Here is a 16,708-nt window from a genome sequence, read left to right as displayed (position 1 = left end):
TTTTTCCTCATAATTATGATGGAATTATACAGAGCATAGTAAATTAAAATTAGTACCCTCTCATTATAAAGCCAAAAAAGAGTAATACTTTTCTAGTTAAGCATATAGAGTCATAGGATATTTAAGTTGGATGAAAATTGAGAAGTGATTTGCTTTTTTTTCTCATTGAATGTGAAAATCCTACTACTGTATCCCTGATGGATAGGGTAGTTTTTGCTGAAATACTTCTACTGACAGGAAATCCAGCATTTCATCAGGCAAGTTCACTTAGCATTGAGAGGCTCCCATTCTTCCAGACATGAATTCTTTCAGACATGAATCTAAATCTACATCCACGTGACTTACGTTCATTAGCCTATATCCTAGTCTGCTTGGGCTGCTGCAACAGATACCATAGACTAGATGCCTTATAAAGAACAGACATGTATCTCTCACAGTTCTGGAGGCTGGGAAGTTTAAAGTCAAGGCACCAGCACGGTTTCATTTGGTGAGGTCCTCTTCTTGGTTCACAGCCAACACTTCCTCTGTCTTTACATGATGGGGGGGGGCGCTAGGAATCTCTCTGGAACCTTTATTATAAAGGCACTAATCCCATTCATGAAGAATCTACCTCCATGATTCAAGCACCTTCCAAAGACCTCACCTTCTAGTACCATCATTTGGGCATTAAGGTTTCAAAATATGAATTTTGGAAGGGCACAAACATTCAAACTAGAGCAGTCCCTATTCTGCCCTCTGGAGCAAAGCAAACAGAATTACTCTCTCTTCAATATTTTAATCTTATGATAGAAAATAACATGGCAAAGCTGAAAAGGATCACACAGAATAACAAAACACATTCCTTTTGAAGAACAAAGAAAGGAAACTTGGAGTCGTCATACCAGGCATCCCTGTGCTCAGATACTAGAGAGCTACTGCTAAATCCTTTCTGACTGACCTTTCCCCTGATTCTTAGGTCTTTTTATTACTTTACTATATTTGATTGTCATTTGACGATTATCATGTGACTCTCCCAGACCATGTATATTAAGATAATAATCATTTCTTGATTAGCCCTTGTCTGGTGAAAGCTAAACAATTTTGTTAGACTTTACTAATGACTGTGATCTTCAAAACAGGACACACAGCAGTGGCTACAATTGTTTCCCAGTTAAGGATTACAATAGTCATGATGAAGAGACGTCCACCCAAACCATTATAGCACTAGGTAAAGTAGCTTTTAAAATATAGGGGTGCCTGGGTGGCTCAGTCGGTTGAGCAGCTGCCTTTGGCTTGGGTCATGATCCCGGGGTCCTGGGATCGAGCCCCGCCTTGGGCTCCCTGCTTGGCGGAGAGCCTGCTTCTCCCTGTCCCTCTGCCTGACTCTTTGTCTACTTGTGGTCTCTCTCCATCTCTCTGATAAAATAAATAAAATCTTTAAAAATCATTAATCATTTAAAAATGATTTTTTAAACCATTAAATGATTTTAAAAATCATTATCAGGTTCTCCTAGAGCATCGAAGTAATTGCAGACCACAGTGTTAACAAATGTTTGCCACTATAACAAATGGGTTATCATTTTTCCAGCTTCTATCATCAGTGGTTCTGTTTTGTTTTGTTTGCCATTTGCTGTCCAGCCCTTAAGATAAAAATTCCAGCCTTCTGTTATGGCAACACTCTGCTCCTAGGATCAATTTCTGTATGCAGCAGGCTGCAGTTTCAAACAATCCCCACATCTCAGGGGCTTAATATTTGCAAAAGATTATTTCTCACACTATATGACCACAGTGTTGTTAAGAATTCTTGGTTTATGCTTGGTTCCCTAAATGATGAGGGCTCCAACTAGATGTAGACTTCCATTTTTGCTACTGACAAAAGAGCTCCCTTTAGTGCTTCTCTTTGGCAATTAAATGCTACCTAAGTGTGCTTGGGTGGCTCAGTTAGTTAAGACCTGACTCTTGAATTCATGGTCATGGGTTCAAGCCCTCCATTGGGCTCCATGCTAAGCCTAGAGCCTACTTAAGAAGAAGACAAGATGGGCTTGGGAGGAAGACAAACCATAAGTGACTCTTAATCTCACAAAACAAACTGAGGGTTGCTGAGGGGAGGGGGGTTGGGAGAAGGGGGGTGGGGTTATGGACATTGGGGAGGGTATGTGCTTTGGTGAGTGCTGTGAAGTATGTAAACCTGGCAATTCACAGACCTGTACCCCTGGGGATAAAAATATATGTTTATAAAAAATTAAAAATTAAAAAAAGAAGAAGAAGAAAACAAGAAAGAAGAAAAAGAAGAAAGTTTCTACCTAGCTGTGACATATGCCACTTTCACTCACACTTTAATTGGTCAAAGCAAGTGATGTGGTTGGGACGGGGTGGGGGGGCGGCGGCAGAAAAGTGCAATCCTCTCCTGTGTCTGGAAGGCAAAGAACTGGAGTATTTGTGGGAGTGCCTGGGTGGCTCAATGGGTTAAAGCCTCTGCCTTTGGCTCAGGTCATGATCCCAGGGTTCTGGGTTCGAGCCCTGAATCGTGCTCTCTGCTCGGCAGGGAGCCTGCTTCCTCCTCTCTCTCTACCTGCCTCTCTGACTACTTGTGATCTCTCTCTGTCAAATAAATAAATAAAATCTTAAAAAAACAAACAAACAAACAAAAAGAACTGGAGTATTTGTAAAGCCCAAATGAACACCAGATTTCCCAATCCCTCCTTTTACCTATTGGTCTACTAATCACAGAGTAGTGTCTCCCCTATTTTCTTTTTAAAGTTAAGTTGCTGGGAAATATTATCCCAAGATGCTTCCCATAAAAAGCATACAAACTGTGCCACAAAGGAATAAATAAAATGGGGAAATAGAAGCTAATATAAACATATTACTTGATTTTAATACATTTTAATTTTTTTATTGAGTATAGTTAGTTCATACACAATGTTATGTGAGTTTCAGGTGCATATTTCTCACTTCTTTATATCTTTGTTTATGTATATATTGGCTCCAGATACAAGAGAGTGGAAATGTTTTTCATGGCCCCTCTAGAAACAGAAACAGCATATGGAATTAACCTAGAGTTTAAATTCTTAGGTCTTTATTCTTCTTAATTACCAAAAGGGCTGGGAGAGTGATTTCAGAAGGGAAGTTCTATAAATATTCTTCCCTCTTCCATTTAGTATTTTCATTTCGTTTTTTAAAGATTTTATTTACTTATTTGAGAGACAGTGAGAGAGAGCAGGAGCAGGGAAGAGAGGGAGAAGGAGGCTGTCCACTGAGCAAGGAACCTGACCGCTGGACCCTAGAATCATGACCTGAGCCAAAGGCTTAACCCCTTAACCGACTGAGCCACCCAGGTGCCCCCATTTAGTATTTTCATATACAAAGACAATTTAGTCTCACCCCCAGCATAAAAAGCCCATGTGTTATAGCAGCTTTATCTTGGCACAATTAGAGATAGAAGTAAGAACCATTTTCTTCAATATAGAGACATCTGTCAGAGGAATCAAGGAAGAACTCAGCCACACAGTTGCAAGGGAAATTGTTCCTGACAGACACATGTGAGTTAAAGCAGCTACACATTGGTAAAAGGTAAGTTTACTAGAACAAAATTGCATGTTGTACTGTTGAAACTGCTACACAGAATCACACTGCAACTTAAGAAAGCTTTTCTTTGCAAAATTTCTTCTCCAGCATACGTTTTTCACACTAATCTCTCTTCCCTTAACTGGGGCAACACCAAAAGAAAACAGCACTTTTTTGACTGAGTAACACATAGTGTGTAAATACTATCTTTTGTTTCATCTGAAACCTTGCCAATGATTTCTGTATGTTATCTCTTAGAGCTAAGAAAATAAATGCCCTTTATACTTGCTAAATCTCTTTTAACCAAAAAGTATGAACAAAACAGAAAATTGTGTTGCTTCCCACATAATTTCCATATTCAACTTTTTGCATCAGATTTTCCTTTTTTAAAACCCTGAGAACTGTTGACAAGTTAATCTAACTGTATAGAAATGGATAAAATAGGAAAAATATTTTTAGAGTAGCATTTAAATTTTCCTCCAGTTATTTTATGTTCTCCGTGATTTGAAATACTACTTTTGAAATATAACAATGAAAAACCATCTCCCATATTATTAATAATCGATAACTTACCAAAAAAATGACTATAAGAATAAGTGTGAATTTTTTTAATTGAATTGTTCTACATTCATGCATATTATCTATTTGCCAGTGGCTAATTAAATTATTCTTATAATACTTAAAATATTTTTTAGGTCATCATTTGGAATGATGTTATCACGTAGGTCAAAAATAAGCCCATTTATATAAAAGGGATGGTAGACCTGAGTAATAATGTTCAAGGAACACACACTAAGATGCTTAAGGAAAAATCCGGTATGGATTCCTCTCCACTGAATCAGCAATTGCAATTAAGAGTAGCTAATGACAAAAATCAGAGGGCCTTCAGATTACTATAGACATGGCTCACTTTCACAAATAGTACAAATGTGACCTGAGTAACTTTCCATACTAAACAATAATCAGCAGACTGCCTTTGAAGATGCATTATTCAAAATAAAATTTATGTAACCATAGTAAGTTAATATTGTTTCAAGATAGTTCATAAGTGCTTTTAATATTAACATCTACCTTTTTTAGAATTATGATTCCTACAACCTCTATAGAGAATTCTATAGGGTGGAATCACTGCCCAGAATCTCATATTCTTAATATAGCACCATAACCTAAAACAGGATTAAGGTTAATCATGTGGAAATTTGCACACTGATGTATCCTTTGTTCTAGAGGTAGTCTCGTGTAATGATTAAACACTGGGTCTCTGGAGATAGAGACCTATGCTCCCGATAACAGTGCCTACCTTACAGGGTTGTCAGGATTAAATGAGTAAATAAATAGAATGTTAAATACTTAGCATAGTGCCTGCAGCAAAACATATCCTCAATAAATATTTTCTATAATTATTATATTGTATATTATTCAGACAAGCTTCATGGGGAGATGACACGCAGGGAAAAAAGAATATGAAGGTTAAATGCACCATAAAAATAGGCCACACTTGACTCATAGAGACAAGGTATAAATAAACATCCACAAAATCATACCCATTTTTACAACACTACTTGAAATCTACTTTTGTTTACCTTCTAAGAATTGAGTTCAAAATGCCGTATAACTCTACCAAAATTTAATTACAGTGTTAAAGCACAAAGATAGCTTAGAGTGTATATTCTGCCCCCTGACTTTTGTAGCTTGTACCGGAAAAAAGAAGTCAACGCCCAGAATTAAATCCAAGAACAAACAAAATATTTTTTCTATCATTTCAAAAGGCAGGGAAACAGGATGGAATGTAGCCGGCACAAGTTATCATCAACCCCAGTCCCTCTGGGCGTTAGTACACACCTTTTCATATATCTGGTTGACTCTGTAGTTGGGCAGTATCACCCAACCATGCAAAGTGCTCTTCTTGCTGACTCCTTATTGGTATCTTTTCTGTCTAAACTTGTTCAAATACACATAAATAGTGGTGACTCAATGAAAAATAAAGTTCTATAAGACATGGATTATTTTTTAATTGCAATGATTGGGCTGGAGAGCTAAAAGAAATTACATAAAGAAGAAATGCCAATGAGCCAGATGTGATTTGTAAAGAGGTTTCCTCTCTGTGTAACTCCTTCAAAGCAAAATTATATCCTGTCAAATATACTGGAAATTTAGAATTTACTGGAGACATTTTTATAGCAGATTTCATTGACGAAAATTACAGCTTGTTTTTGCTGAATCAAAAACCTACTTACCTCTGGTAAAATATGTATTACTATATTAGCAAATGTATCTCTTGTAAATGTGTATATGCAACAATGTGTAAGCAGAAAGTAATTCATATAATCATCAGCATGATGGTTTTAATCATCTTAATGGAACACAGTATCCACTGGAAATGCCTCTCTACACAGAATTCTGTGTATATTAAAAAAAAAAAAAACTACATCCAACTCAAGTCTTTTGTGAATCATGCAAGGCAAAAATCAATAAATGAAACAATTTCTTACCAGAATAAAATGATCCTAACATTTCCTTTCTTCCAGAAAGCTCTTGCAGATTTTCCCCAATCAGGATAAGGTTTGTCCTGAAGCATCATATCAGTGACCTGAAGCAACAAAACAAACTTATTTAGCACTTTCAGAAATCCTACATGTAGGTTTAAATATTCATATAATTTGCACTTTATTGAGAATAAAATGTTTGTATTTTAATGCTAGACTATATGCAGAGATAAAATTAAGAATAGACTTCTTTCAATTAAAAATTTTAGTTTTTAATTAGTTTTAATTTTAGTTTTTTCATTTGACTTTACATAATGAATGAGCATATTTAAGATGATTCAACATGTCAACTACTAAGATTTTTTTAAAAACATCAATCAAGATTACCTTATATAAGAAGGCATCTTTAAGATACTATTGACCTCTTCATAGAGACAAAACATAAATAATAAAATACCATAGTTATTGGTATTTATTGTCTAAATTCGAAACTCCGAAATCCAAATATTTCTTTCTCAGTCTAGATTTTTACCTAAATCGCTAGTCAAAATATTGTCTTCCCTTCTCTCCATTTTTTCTTTCTATGGTGTGAGGTATGGGAATTGACCCAGTTTTATAAACTATTTGTTTTAATAGCTTAGCATTCCCCCACCTCCACACCATTTGCAGTTCTATTTCTTCCAAAAATATTCTACCTCTCTTTCTCAGATGCACATATTCTGCCCATCTAGACCCTCAGAAGGTCTAGACAAAATCACATCACCATCACACACTGTGATGTCTTCACTGTCCCCTCCAACCATAGCTCTGGATCCCTCCTTCTATGTGGCTCACTGCTTTCAACTTTTTATTTTATTTATTAGGTACATTTGTTCTCTCTACTAGGCTTTAAAATCCTTGAAGGTGAAGATTTGTCTCTATATCCCTTTCAATGTCTAAGTTTCTTTTATAATATTTGCTTAAAGAATAAATGGCAAAATGATTTTATATAAATGCTTATTTTTGAAAATCCATAAACAAAATAAATTGCTCATTGGCCACATCCCATACTAATGATTTCAAAAAAATGTCCAAAGTATCATAAATAGGTAACCTATTATAAAATCATTTTTAAAAGCCTGATGGGATGCAGAATGAATCTCCTTTCTTCTCATAAAAGAAAATGTGTTTGGATATGGGTACACACAATCACACACCTACACTTTTTTCTTTTCTTCAAGAGAAGAAAATAATGTTACTAATTGGATTTGCATTTAATAATGTTCACATTTAAACAACCAAAGCCAATTCAAAATTAAGAAAATTTATACAGAATGAGTATAAATTGAGTAAGGAAGAATTCTCCTTCCTTAGAGAATTGAGTAAGGAAGAATTTTCACTTCCATTAAAATATACCTCTCTCTTGCTCTTAAGGTGTTAATATTGCACTTAAGTATAACTTCCAATGGTCTGACTTGCAATGGGTGAAATTTAATCATTTATGATGAAAGATTTTTATTCAGTGGGGAGTCTTTCTGGATCAATGACCCCTTCAATCCTACTGGACTTTCTGTGGAAGGCACATCAATTCTCAAGCAAGCCCATTTTGTTGTGCTACACAGCAGCTCAGAAATGGCCTCTGGAAATATGCCAGGGCTTCAACATGCTCATTTAAAATGCAGTCTGAGCAGAGGTTAAGGAGCCCAGTCTCCAGGAAACACTCATTCTTAATTCTTCTTTATATTCTTTCTCAACATAATATCTTAGACTGGAGCTCCCATGTTTTTCTTGGTTGATGAGAACCAAAGGAAGTTCACTGCTCTTCACCAAGTAACACTGCAGATTTATACCAGCTCTAACATAGGGCTTATAATAATTTTGTGTGATGTGGCTTTGAAACTTCAAATTCAACAAATGTCACAAATGGTTTTAGTACAAACTCAATTTCTTAAAATTGTTAATTATATTGATAATTATGTGTACAACTAACATTAAAAATTCAAAAGGGAAAAACATTGCTTTCACTCCTTTTTAGGAAGAAATTTATGATTTTCTCATTTATTTTCTTCTTCACAATTTAAATTTACAAGTGTTTATTTTCTCACTCTAACGCTCATGCATTGTATTATTCATCAAAGAAAATTCATGATATTGTCAGAATAAACAAAGGGAAGATGATATAATAAAAATTAAGCATGAATCAAGTGAGTTACACTGTCACTAAAAAGTGAAACAAGGCAAAAGTAGAAAAATTTAAATTCCATATATTCTTGGGTATAAAAAGTGTTTTAAATCATAACTTCCCTTGAGAAAGGAATTGTTATTCTTCCAAACAACAATTTCATCCACTACTCCTTTGTAGCTTTCTTCAATAGCAACTCTTGTGTCAAGCTTCATTTTTACAAAACCTCAAGGTTAAGTAAATAAATACTTAAATAAATATTTCATGTTTCACCAGCTTCCTAAAAGATTTAATTAATTCTGTTCAGCAATATTTACCCTGTTCCAGAAACAGTCTACATGGTAATAAATATTTCCAAGGAACAGAATGATTACTGGGTGGATTTTATTCAATTTTCAATGTTTTCTCCAGGGCACTTTCTGGGAAATACTTATTATATTCTCTAGAAGAAGGCAATCTGCTGCTGTATGACCAATTATTACAGTAGCATGTTTTGTAAAAATGACATTCAAGGATAAAGGATTTTCTCAGGAAAATGGCAAGATGAGGCAAAAACAAACAAAAAAAGCAGCACACTTTTCCTTTCTTTCTTTTTTCCTGATTCCAGACAGCTGGTCTTTTTTGCCTCCAGTTCCAACTCTTTATTTTAAGTCATATCATCAGATCAATGTCAGGTCACTTGCAGCTAAATTGGCAGGAGCAGAGACAGTCATTAAAGGGATGCATTCAATAAAGAAAAATCCAATTACCTTCTGCATTAGAGAAATCAAATTCATTTCTGGTGTTGGTCAAGGACAGTCTTTGTGGGAAAAGATGCAGGAAAGGCAGGACTAAAGACCATGCACAAAGGTTGCTGTGTAGCATAAATACAATACGAAACCTGTTGATGCTTTTCCCACAGGAGGATAACTAGAATTCAAAATCCCAGGTCTTTCTTTCTAAACTGGGAGAAATTTGTTTAACTCTCTGAGTGCCACAGTCCTTGCCTTTCCCCTTCCTGCCTAGGGAGTCTTTGCACAAAATCCAGAACTTCATTATAGCCTGATTACATTACATCTTGTCGGGTGGTTTTTTCAGTAAAATATGAGCTATTCTAGGGCATAGGTATTGTGCAATCTGAGTAAGAACAAGAATGTTGAGATTTAAAAGTCAGTAAGTGACTGCAAAAGCAATTTATCTCTACAAGAATCTAAGTGGAAACTTTGCTCCCTCATGAGTTGAGCTGATGTGACGTGGGGGAAAAATGGAAGCCCGAAGGCAGCAATGACAACAGTAACAGCATACATTTGCCAGAGAACTTCATGGACTACAAAGCTCCCAGAGGTACTTTTCTTAACAATTGTCATAGCGATTTTATAAAGTGAGTCATTATTTTCCACCATCCACCAATGGAGAAAGAGAAATCAGCGAGATGAAATAACCCATCCAGGGTCACACACTTAACGGACTCTCCCGGGCACCAGCTCTGAAGCCAGCCTGCCTGGATGACTTTGAGTTTTGTCTCTTACTATTTTTCCATTTGGGACAAAGTAATTAACCTCTCTGTACCTCCATTTCGTATTCATCATTATTCATCATGTATGGACACACAACAGATATGAGCAGGTGTTCTAAAAATTATTGTGTTTTGCTGTTATCTAGAACTTCTACCTAATCACTTTGCTTCACAGGACTGTGTTACATAATTGGATTTACAGTCAAAGGGCTTGATGATCAGTCTCATCTCATCCATAAAGACCAGATTATCATGTACTGAACTCTTAGAAAATGATAAAGATACAGCATGAAGTTAAAATATGTCACAGCCTGAAATGGTTGTGAAAAATCAAACCTATTGCCAAAGGTTGCAATAATCTGAGAAGGTTTCCTAGAGGATGCGTGGGACGTAACTGAGTGCTGACTGCCATCTGTATCATTCTCCAGTGTTGCCCATTTTATATTCTTGGCCTAATTATAGACTACTCACATACGGGCACTACATACTGTATCTATAGTCTCATTTGATATAGCTTTATGTTAAGCATGTGATGTTAATGAGAGATATTGACCTAATAAGAGAGAAAAGGTCATAACACAGTGAAGATGACTGTGGCTGCATGGTGCCACGCTTGAGATTGTTGTTGTGGAGCAGAGAATCATTTAAGAGAAATAAGTGCAACTCTCTTAATACACAAGCACACACAGTAAGGATACTGATGCGCAAACACATACATATAATTTTGCATGGTATTTTGCAACTTTTCTTTTTTTTTTTTTTTAGTTTTATTTATTTACTTGAGAGGGGGACACAAGCAGGGGGAGCGGGAGAGGGAGAAGCAGGATTTTTTTTTTCAAGATTTTATTTATTTACTTGACACTGAGAGAGGGAACACAAGCAGGGGGAGCAGAAGATGGAGAAGCAGGATTCCCACTGAGCAGGGACCCTGATGTGGGGCTCGATCCCAGGACCCCGGGATCATGACCCGAGCAGGTGCTTAACGACTGAGACACCCAGGCACCCCAGCAACTTCTTTCTATTTAACAATATATCTTGAACATCATCATACAGCAGTACAGATATAGCTATGGTTTCAACTATAGAGCCAGAGCTAGTCTCTGGAAAATTCTTCTAAATCCTTCAGGTCACATATGCAAGAAACTTGACAGAAGTTTTCTTAAATTTTAAGACAACCCTGAAATTGTTCATAAAATTGAAAATAAGTCTCAAAGATCAAAGAAACCTTTCTAGACTAGAGTTAATAAAAAATAAATTTTAATTTAAAATAGATAAATCATTTTTTGTTTTTTCTTCTCTCACCATACATTTACTATGTGCATTCCACTAAAATATAAATGTTTCTATATTGTTCTAATTACCTTTATAATTAAACTTCACCTAACATATGCATTATTTATTTAGATTTTTATTCACAGATGAGCTTCTACTTCTCCCTCTGCCTTCTTACCCTCAGTCACCTTATTATACTTACGTTATTTTACCATTAACTTTTTGACTCTTTGAGTACCTCATATCCTATTTTACTCATCATCTTTAAATGGTATCTTCTTCCCTCATCTATAAAAATGAGAATATCAGAATACTGTACTTTCTTACACTATACATCATTTCTGCATTGTTGGGGTCTGGGACTTCTCCTATGTTCGGGTTTATAATCAGAAACTAGACATTTCTTTTAACCTGGTCCAACAATTAAATAGACTCAATGATCTTTTCCAGTACTTCTGCTGGAGTTTTTCCACTGCTTCCAATGCTTACACTTTGTTCTACAACATATTCTTCAGGAAGGGTCATGGGAATAATGTAGATTACAAACAATTGTTTAATTTCTTATACTTAACTAATAATTAGCCTGAGTATAAAATTAATGAATCACTTTATTTTTAACCTTAGAATTAAAGGCATGACTCTCTTTCTTAATACCATGGTGATGCCATGGAGAAATCTGAAAAAAAAAAAAAAACCTGAAAACTGGATTTTTTTTTCATCTTTATACATGAATTGTTTTTCATTGCTTAGATGTCCAGTTAACCTTTTTCTATCTTAAGTGCAGTAATTTTGCTGTTTATTGATTGTTGTCTGTCACTTTTCCAGGCACAATTACCCCATTCAGTCTAAAGATTCAAGTCTTTCTTACTCTGTTAAGTCTTTTAAGAATCTTTAACTGTGGGTGCCTGGGTGGCTCAGTGGGTTAAGCAACTGCCTTCAGTTCAGGTCATGATCCCAGCGTCCTGGGATTGAGCCCCACGGCAGGCTCTCTGCTCAGCAGGGCGCCTGCTTCCTCCTCTCTCTCTGTGTACCTCTCTGCCTACTTGTGATCTGTCTGTCAAATAAATAAATAAAATCTTTAAAAAAATCTTTAACTATTATTTTTCTTTTCCATTATTTTAGTTCTATTCTTTAGAAGAATAATTCTGCAGATACTGGTTTTCTCTGTCTTCCTTTTCCAACTTTAAAAAAATATTTATTTATTTGAGAGAGGGAGATATAAAGAGAAGAGCATGAGCAGGGATGAGAGGAAGAAGAAGCAGGGAACCCGATGTGGGACTCAAGTCCAGGACCCTGGGATCATGACCTGAGCCAAAGGCAGACACTTAATCAACTAGGTCACCCAGGCTCCCCCTTTCTAACTTTTAATTTCCCTCACTCACTCATGTCCCCTACTGTGATTTTCAGAGTGTCAATTAATGTTTGCAGAAAGTCCAATTTGACATGTATCTCTCTAATTTTCTTTCTTCTGCATTTCTTTCTTGAGCCTACCATCTCATTTCATCTTCTATTGTCTCACAGCATCTTCTCTGAATTCTTGTATTACTGCTTTTGAAGACAATGACTTCACCAATTTTTTTGATTCACTGTTGTGTTTTGTTTTGTTTTTTATCATAATTTTCCTCTGGTTCACAGTACCTTTTCTCTGGTGAAGTGTTCTTCACCTGTTACTGGACTTTCTTGTTATTTTCTTCCTCTATTATTCTTAGAGAAAAAATTCTCGTGCTATTTTCTTTGGAATTGATTACCAAGTGAATGATGTGAGTTTTTCTGGACTAGCATTTTGCAAGAGGTTCATGTTGGGGGCAGGACAGGGCCCTCAATCATCACTCCCCACCCTTATTGCTCCAGGCCTCTGAGGGAGTGCCACCTGCGTTGGAGAACTGTCCTTTGCCAATTTTGCCCGAGATCAGTAGACACCATATCTTCTCTTCACATTGTCTTGAAACTTAGTTGACAGTCACTACATTTGGTAGTCTGTAATCACAAATCATGCTTCAGAGTTAAAGATATGATTTACTCTTATTTAAGATAAAGTTAGTATCTCTGACTCTTATACTCCATGTTCTTTTGGTTGGTTGCCAAAATCTTCCTACTCTAAAATGAAAAGTCTATATTGCTAATATGAAATGATTACTAAATGGCTTATTTATGTGACACATATATTTGGCAATTTTGAGGCCATATCATCAAAAATAATTACATCTGTGATATTGTCTCTTTTTTAAGTTATTACCTATCAAATGACCTAAATAACATTCAAAATCATTAACCTTTTGTAATTAACCTTGTTTTAGACTGTCCCAAATACAACTTCGTTAAAAATAAAATAATTAAACATAATATAAAATTTGCAGGAATTTGAACATAAGGCAGTTTCAGATTTTCTGAGAGGATTTGAAGGAAAGTTTTGCTTTATATTCAACATATGTCATAATATAAAATTTAATTAGGTTATCTGGCTACCTATATTTAGTATATGTGAGATGTGAAAAGTATTTAGCCAGTGGAATGCTAAGTATTCTCTAAGGGTATTTAGTAGGTAGAATTTTTGTCTCCTAAATATAATAGGCATAATGGTTTTCCAATTTGATGATGTCTTCTGTCTCATGAAAATTACAGCAAAATGTGCCATCAGCAACAGATGATTTTCATGCATTTCTATAATTACTTTTTAAACACTTGGATGAAGGTCCTTGTATAACTGTTATCATGACGAAGATATCTTTGTTTTTTAGTTCCTTGTCCGTTTAAGAATGTTAATTGAGGGGCACCTGGGTGACTCAGTAGGTTAAGCATCTGTCTTCGGCTGAGGTCATGATCCCAGGGTCCACAGATGAAGCCCTGTTCAGCGGCGAGCCTGTTTCTCCCTCTGCGGCTCCCCCTGCTTGTGCGCTCTCTCTCTCTCTCTCTCTCGCTTTCTCTTTCAAATAAATAAATTAATTTTTTAAAAAAAGGAAGAGAAGAAAGTTAATTGAGACTATTAGTGACATACTGCCCCTTGCCGCAGTATTCTTTTCCTGAATTTGCTGAGGCCACTGTTATTTGAATATCATTGAGACATACACAGGTACATGACAGAAAAATTATTTAGATAGAATTATTAGCCAGTACTGGGCACTTACCAAGTACAAATAGGCAATTAACACCAAGTTTTCAATACCAACCAAACCCATATTTGGGTTTGTGCTTTGACACTCCCTAGGGGGTTTCATGAGGGACAAGGTAAAAAATTACAAAGTTCTTTTAATTTGTAAAAGCAGGCTTTATGTTTGAAGAGTTTTGCTCCTTCCCAAAATTATGGTTCAGAATACATTCATTTACCAACAGCCAAAGCCAACATGGAAATGCGCGCCTCTTTACATACCCAGGCGGAGAGAGAGACTGTTTATGGCTATGAAGAGCATGAGCCCCGGCGGAGGGTCATGAGCCCCGGCGGAGGGTCATGAGCCTTGGGTCACAAGCCAACGACGCAAAACCACGTCAGCACTTGAGCTGGGGGGGAGGGGAAGACGGTGAGCAGGGCTCCTCCACTTCTCCCCATTGTTCACTTCGCTTCTTCGCTCCAAAGCAAATTAATAAAAAGTCCTTATCCATACTGCAGCTCTATTTTCCAAACGCCTTCCAACATTATCCTAATTATAGGAAGTATGACTCCATTCTTTTTGGCTATAGGATTTTTTCTTTCTTTTTTCTTTTTAAATTTTTTTCTTCTTAAATGAAGTACGGTTGACATATCATATTAGTTCCAACATCATGATTTGACAAGCGTGCCAATACAAAATGCTTCCCACAAAAAGTGTCATTACCGTGTGTAAAGTTATAACAAAGTTAGTACAATATTGACTATATTCCCTATGCTGTACTTTTCATTCCCATGACCTTTTTATAACTAAAAGTCTGTACTTATTCATCTTTTTACTTATTTTGCCTATCCCCCACCTCACTCCCCTCTGGCAAGCACTAGTTTGTTCTCTATTTATGAAGCTCCATTTTTTTGTTGTTGTTGAAATTTTCAACTGCTAACAGCTTTTAAGTCTCACCGCCCCTTCTTCCCCTTCTGCCCCACACCTGAGAAAGCTGATAAGAAAATCCTGGAGCTCCTTCCTTTGTACCAGCAGAAAGTTCAAACCCTACACAGGAACCCTCAGCCTGACCCCACCCAACATCCACAATAAAAACCCAAGTCAATCTCTTTACCTGACTTAGGGATTTCTGAATCTCTTTGAGAGCTACCATGTTCTCCCCAGAACCTTACCTATGTGAGGAATAAATCTTTTCATATCTTCTTGGTGCAAATGGGACATCTTCATTCTCAACATCTAAACAAATTTGGGATGGAAGAGCCATCCTACTGTTTCGGAATGGTCACACAGTATCAAACCCGACATATGGTCATAAGCGAAGCTTCTTGCGGATTTTTTTTTTTTTTAAACTCATCTTTTTTGGGATCCTACCTTTTTCTTATAGAATCTTGGCATCTTCTAATGCAAATATGTTCTATTGCCAAACAGCAATGCAAAAAGGCCTGCCGGAATGGAGGAATTGAGAGATTTGTATTCTTGAAACTCTAGATCCATGCATCAAAATCAGTTTGTAATTAACCTTGTTTTAGATTGTCTTTCCCAAAGGAAAGACTGATATTACATAAGACAGAAGCTGATATTGTATAAATTCTTCATATAGAAAGGGAAAAAGTAAAAGATCCCAAGTTTAGCAACTATGCCCTGAACATAAAGTGAGATTCTATAAAATGCAAAAGATCTAGCTGAATTAAGCCCGCTAATTCACTCACTTCCAGAGTATAAGCTCCAAGATGGCAGGCATCCTGTCCATTTTGTTCACACTCTGCCCCTGTGATTTAGCATTATACCTGATATACTGAAAGCTCTCAGTCAACATTTACTGAATGAAAGGATGAATCAAACGATAAATGGATGAATGAGTGAACAAACAGGAATCAGGAGGAGCACAGAATAGAGAACAAACCAGGGGGAAAGGCTCAGATAAACAGCACACTCCAAGTAGCTCTTCCCTCATTCTGCATTTAAAGCATCTCTAGCAGTTAGTGGTGATGATGATGCTAACAGGTATGGTGGTGGTAGTGGTGATAGGATGAGGAGGTGGACGAGGAGTACACGAATGGTAGAGTATTCCTGCTCCTCCCAAGCCCATCCCTTCATTGCCTGGAAAGGTAGGAAGACACAGGCATGTGTAGTTAAGATTCTAAAAAGAGGCAGAGATGGTCTTTGTCAACTCCTGGAAGAATAAAGAAACCAAATATAATTTCAAACAAGAGAAATATTAAACCTAAGATGCATACTTCCATTATCCACATGTATATCTGCTTTATTGTAAATGTATTTATAGATGAATCAAATAAGGACCCGTATGAATCACATAAAGACTGGAAAGTAGTACACTTCCATATAGAGGAGGATGGTGTATATGGCAGCCTTAGGAGTTGCGCAGTGCCCAGCCTGTGAACCCTTACGCGTTGGTAACTTTGCATCCCTGGAGCATAGCATTATTTTCTTATCTCCTGTCTTAGGTCAGTCTATGTAAAAACAAATCTAAATTGGATTTCTTCCCCACTAGGGAGGTATTATGCTGTAGAGGGCAATGCATGTAGCGTGTTCCCTTTCGCTGACTCCCAACCCCCAACACACACATTATACCACATACACAGGCATGCATATACAATCAATCTCACACAACAGCACCTCCCACTGAGACAAAGAAAGACCC

The 16,708-nt window shown here is 36.5% G+C and overlaps 1 protein-coding gene across 7 annotated transcripts in view; it reads right to left on the bottom strand.

The window, feature by feature from the left end:
- TMEM117 (transmembrane protein 117) overlaps nucleotides 1–16,708 on the bottom strand; it is a 522,294-nt gene that overhangs the window by 178,640 nt on the left and 326,946 nt on the right. For all 7 annotated transcript variants that reach the window (XM_044226655.1, XM_044226653.1, XM_044226654.1 and 4 more), the window contains one exon: nucleotides 6,039–6,136. In XM_044226655.1, the coding sequence (XP_044082590.1) occupies nucleotides 6,039–6,136 (98 nt within the window). The remainder of the gene's footprint in view (nucleotides 1–6,038; nucleotides 6,137–16,708) is intronic.

This window comes from Neovison vison, chromosome 12 (genome assembly GCF_020171115.1).
Source record: "Neovison vison isolate M4711 chromosome 12, ASM_NN_V1, whole genome shotgun sequence".
NCBI lineage: Eukaryota > Metazoa > Chordata > Mammalia > Carnivora > Mustelidae > Neogale > Neogale vison.
The sequence above is the reverse complement of the archived record's forward strand: the minus strand, read 5'-3'. Positions and strand labels throughout refer to the sequence as shown.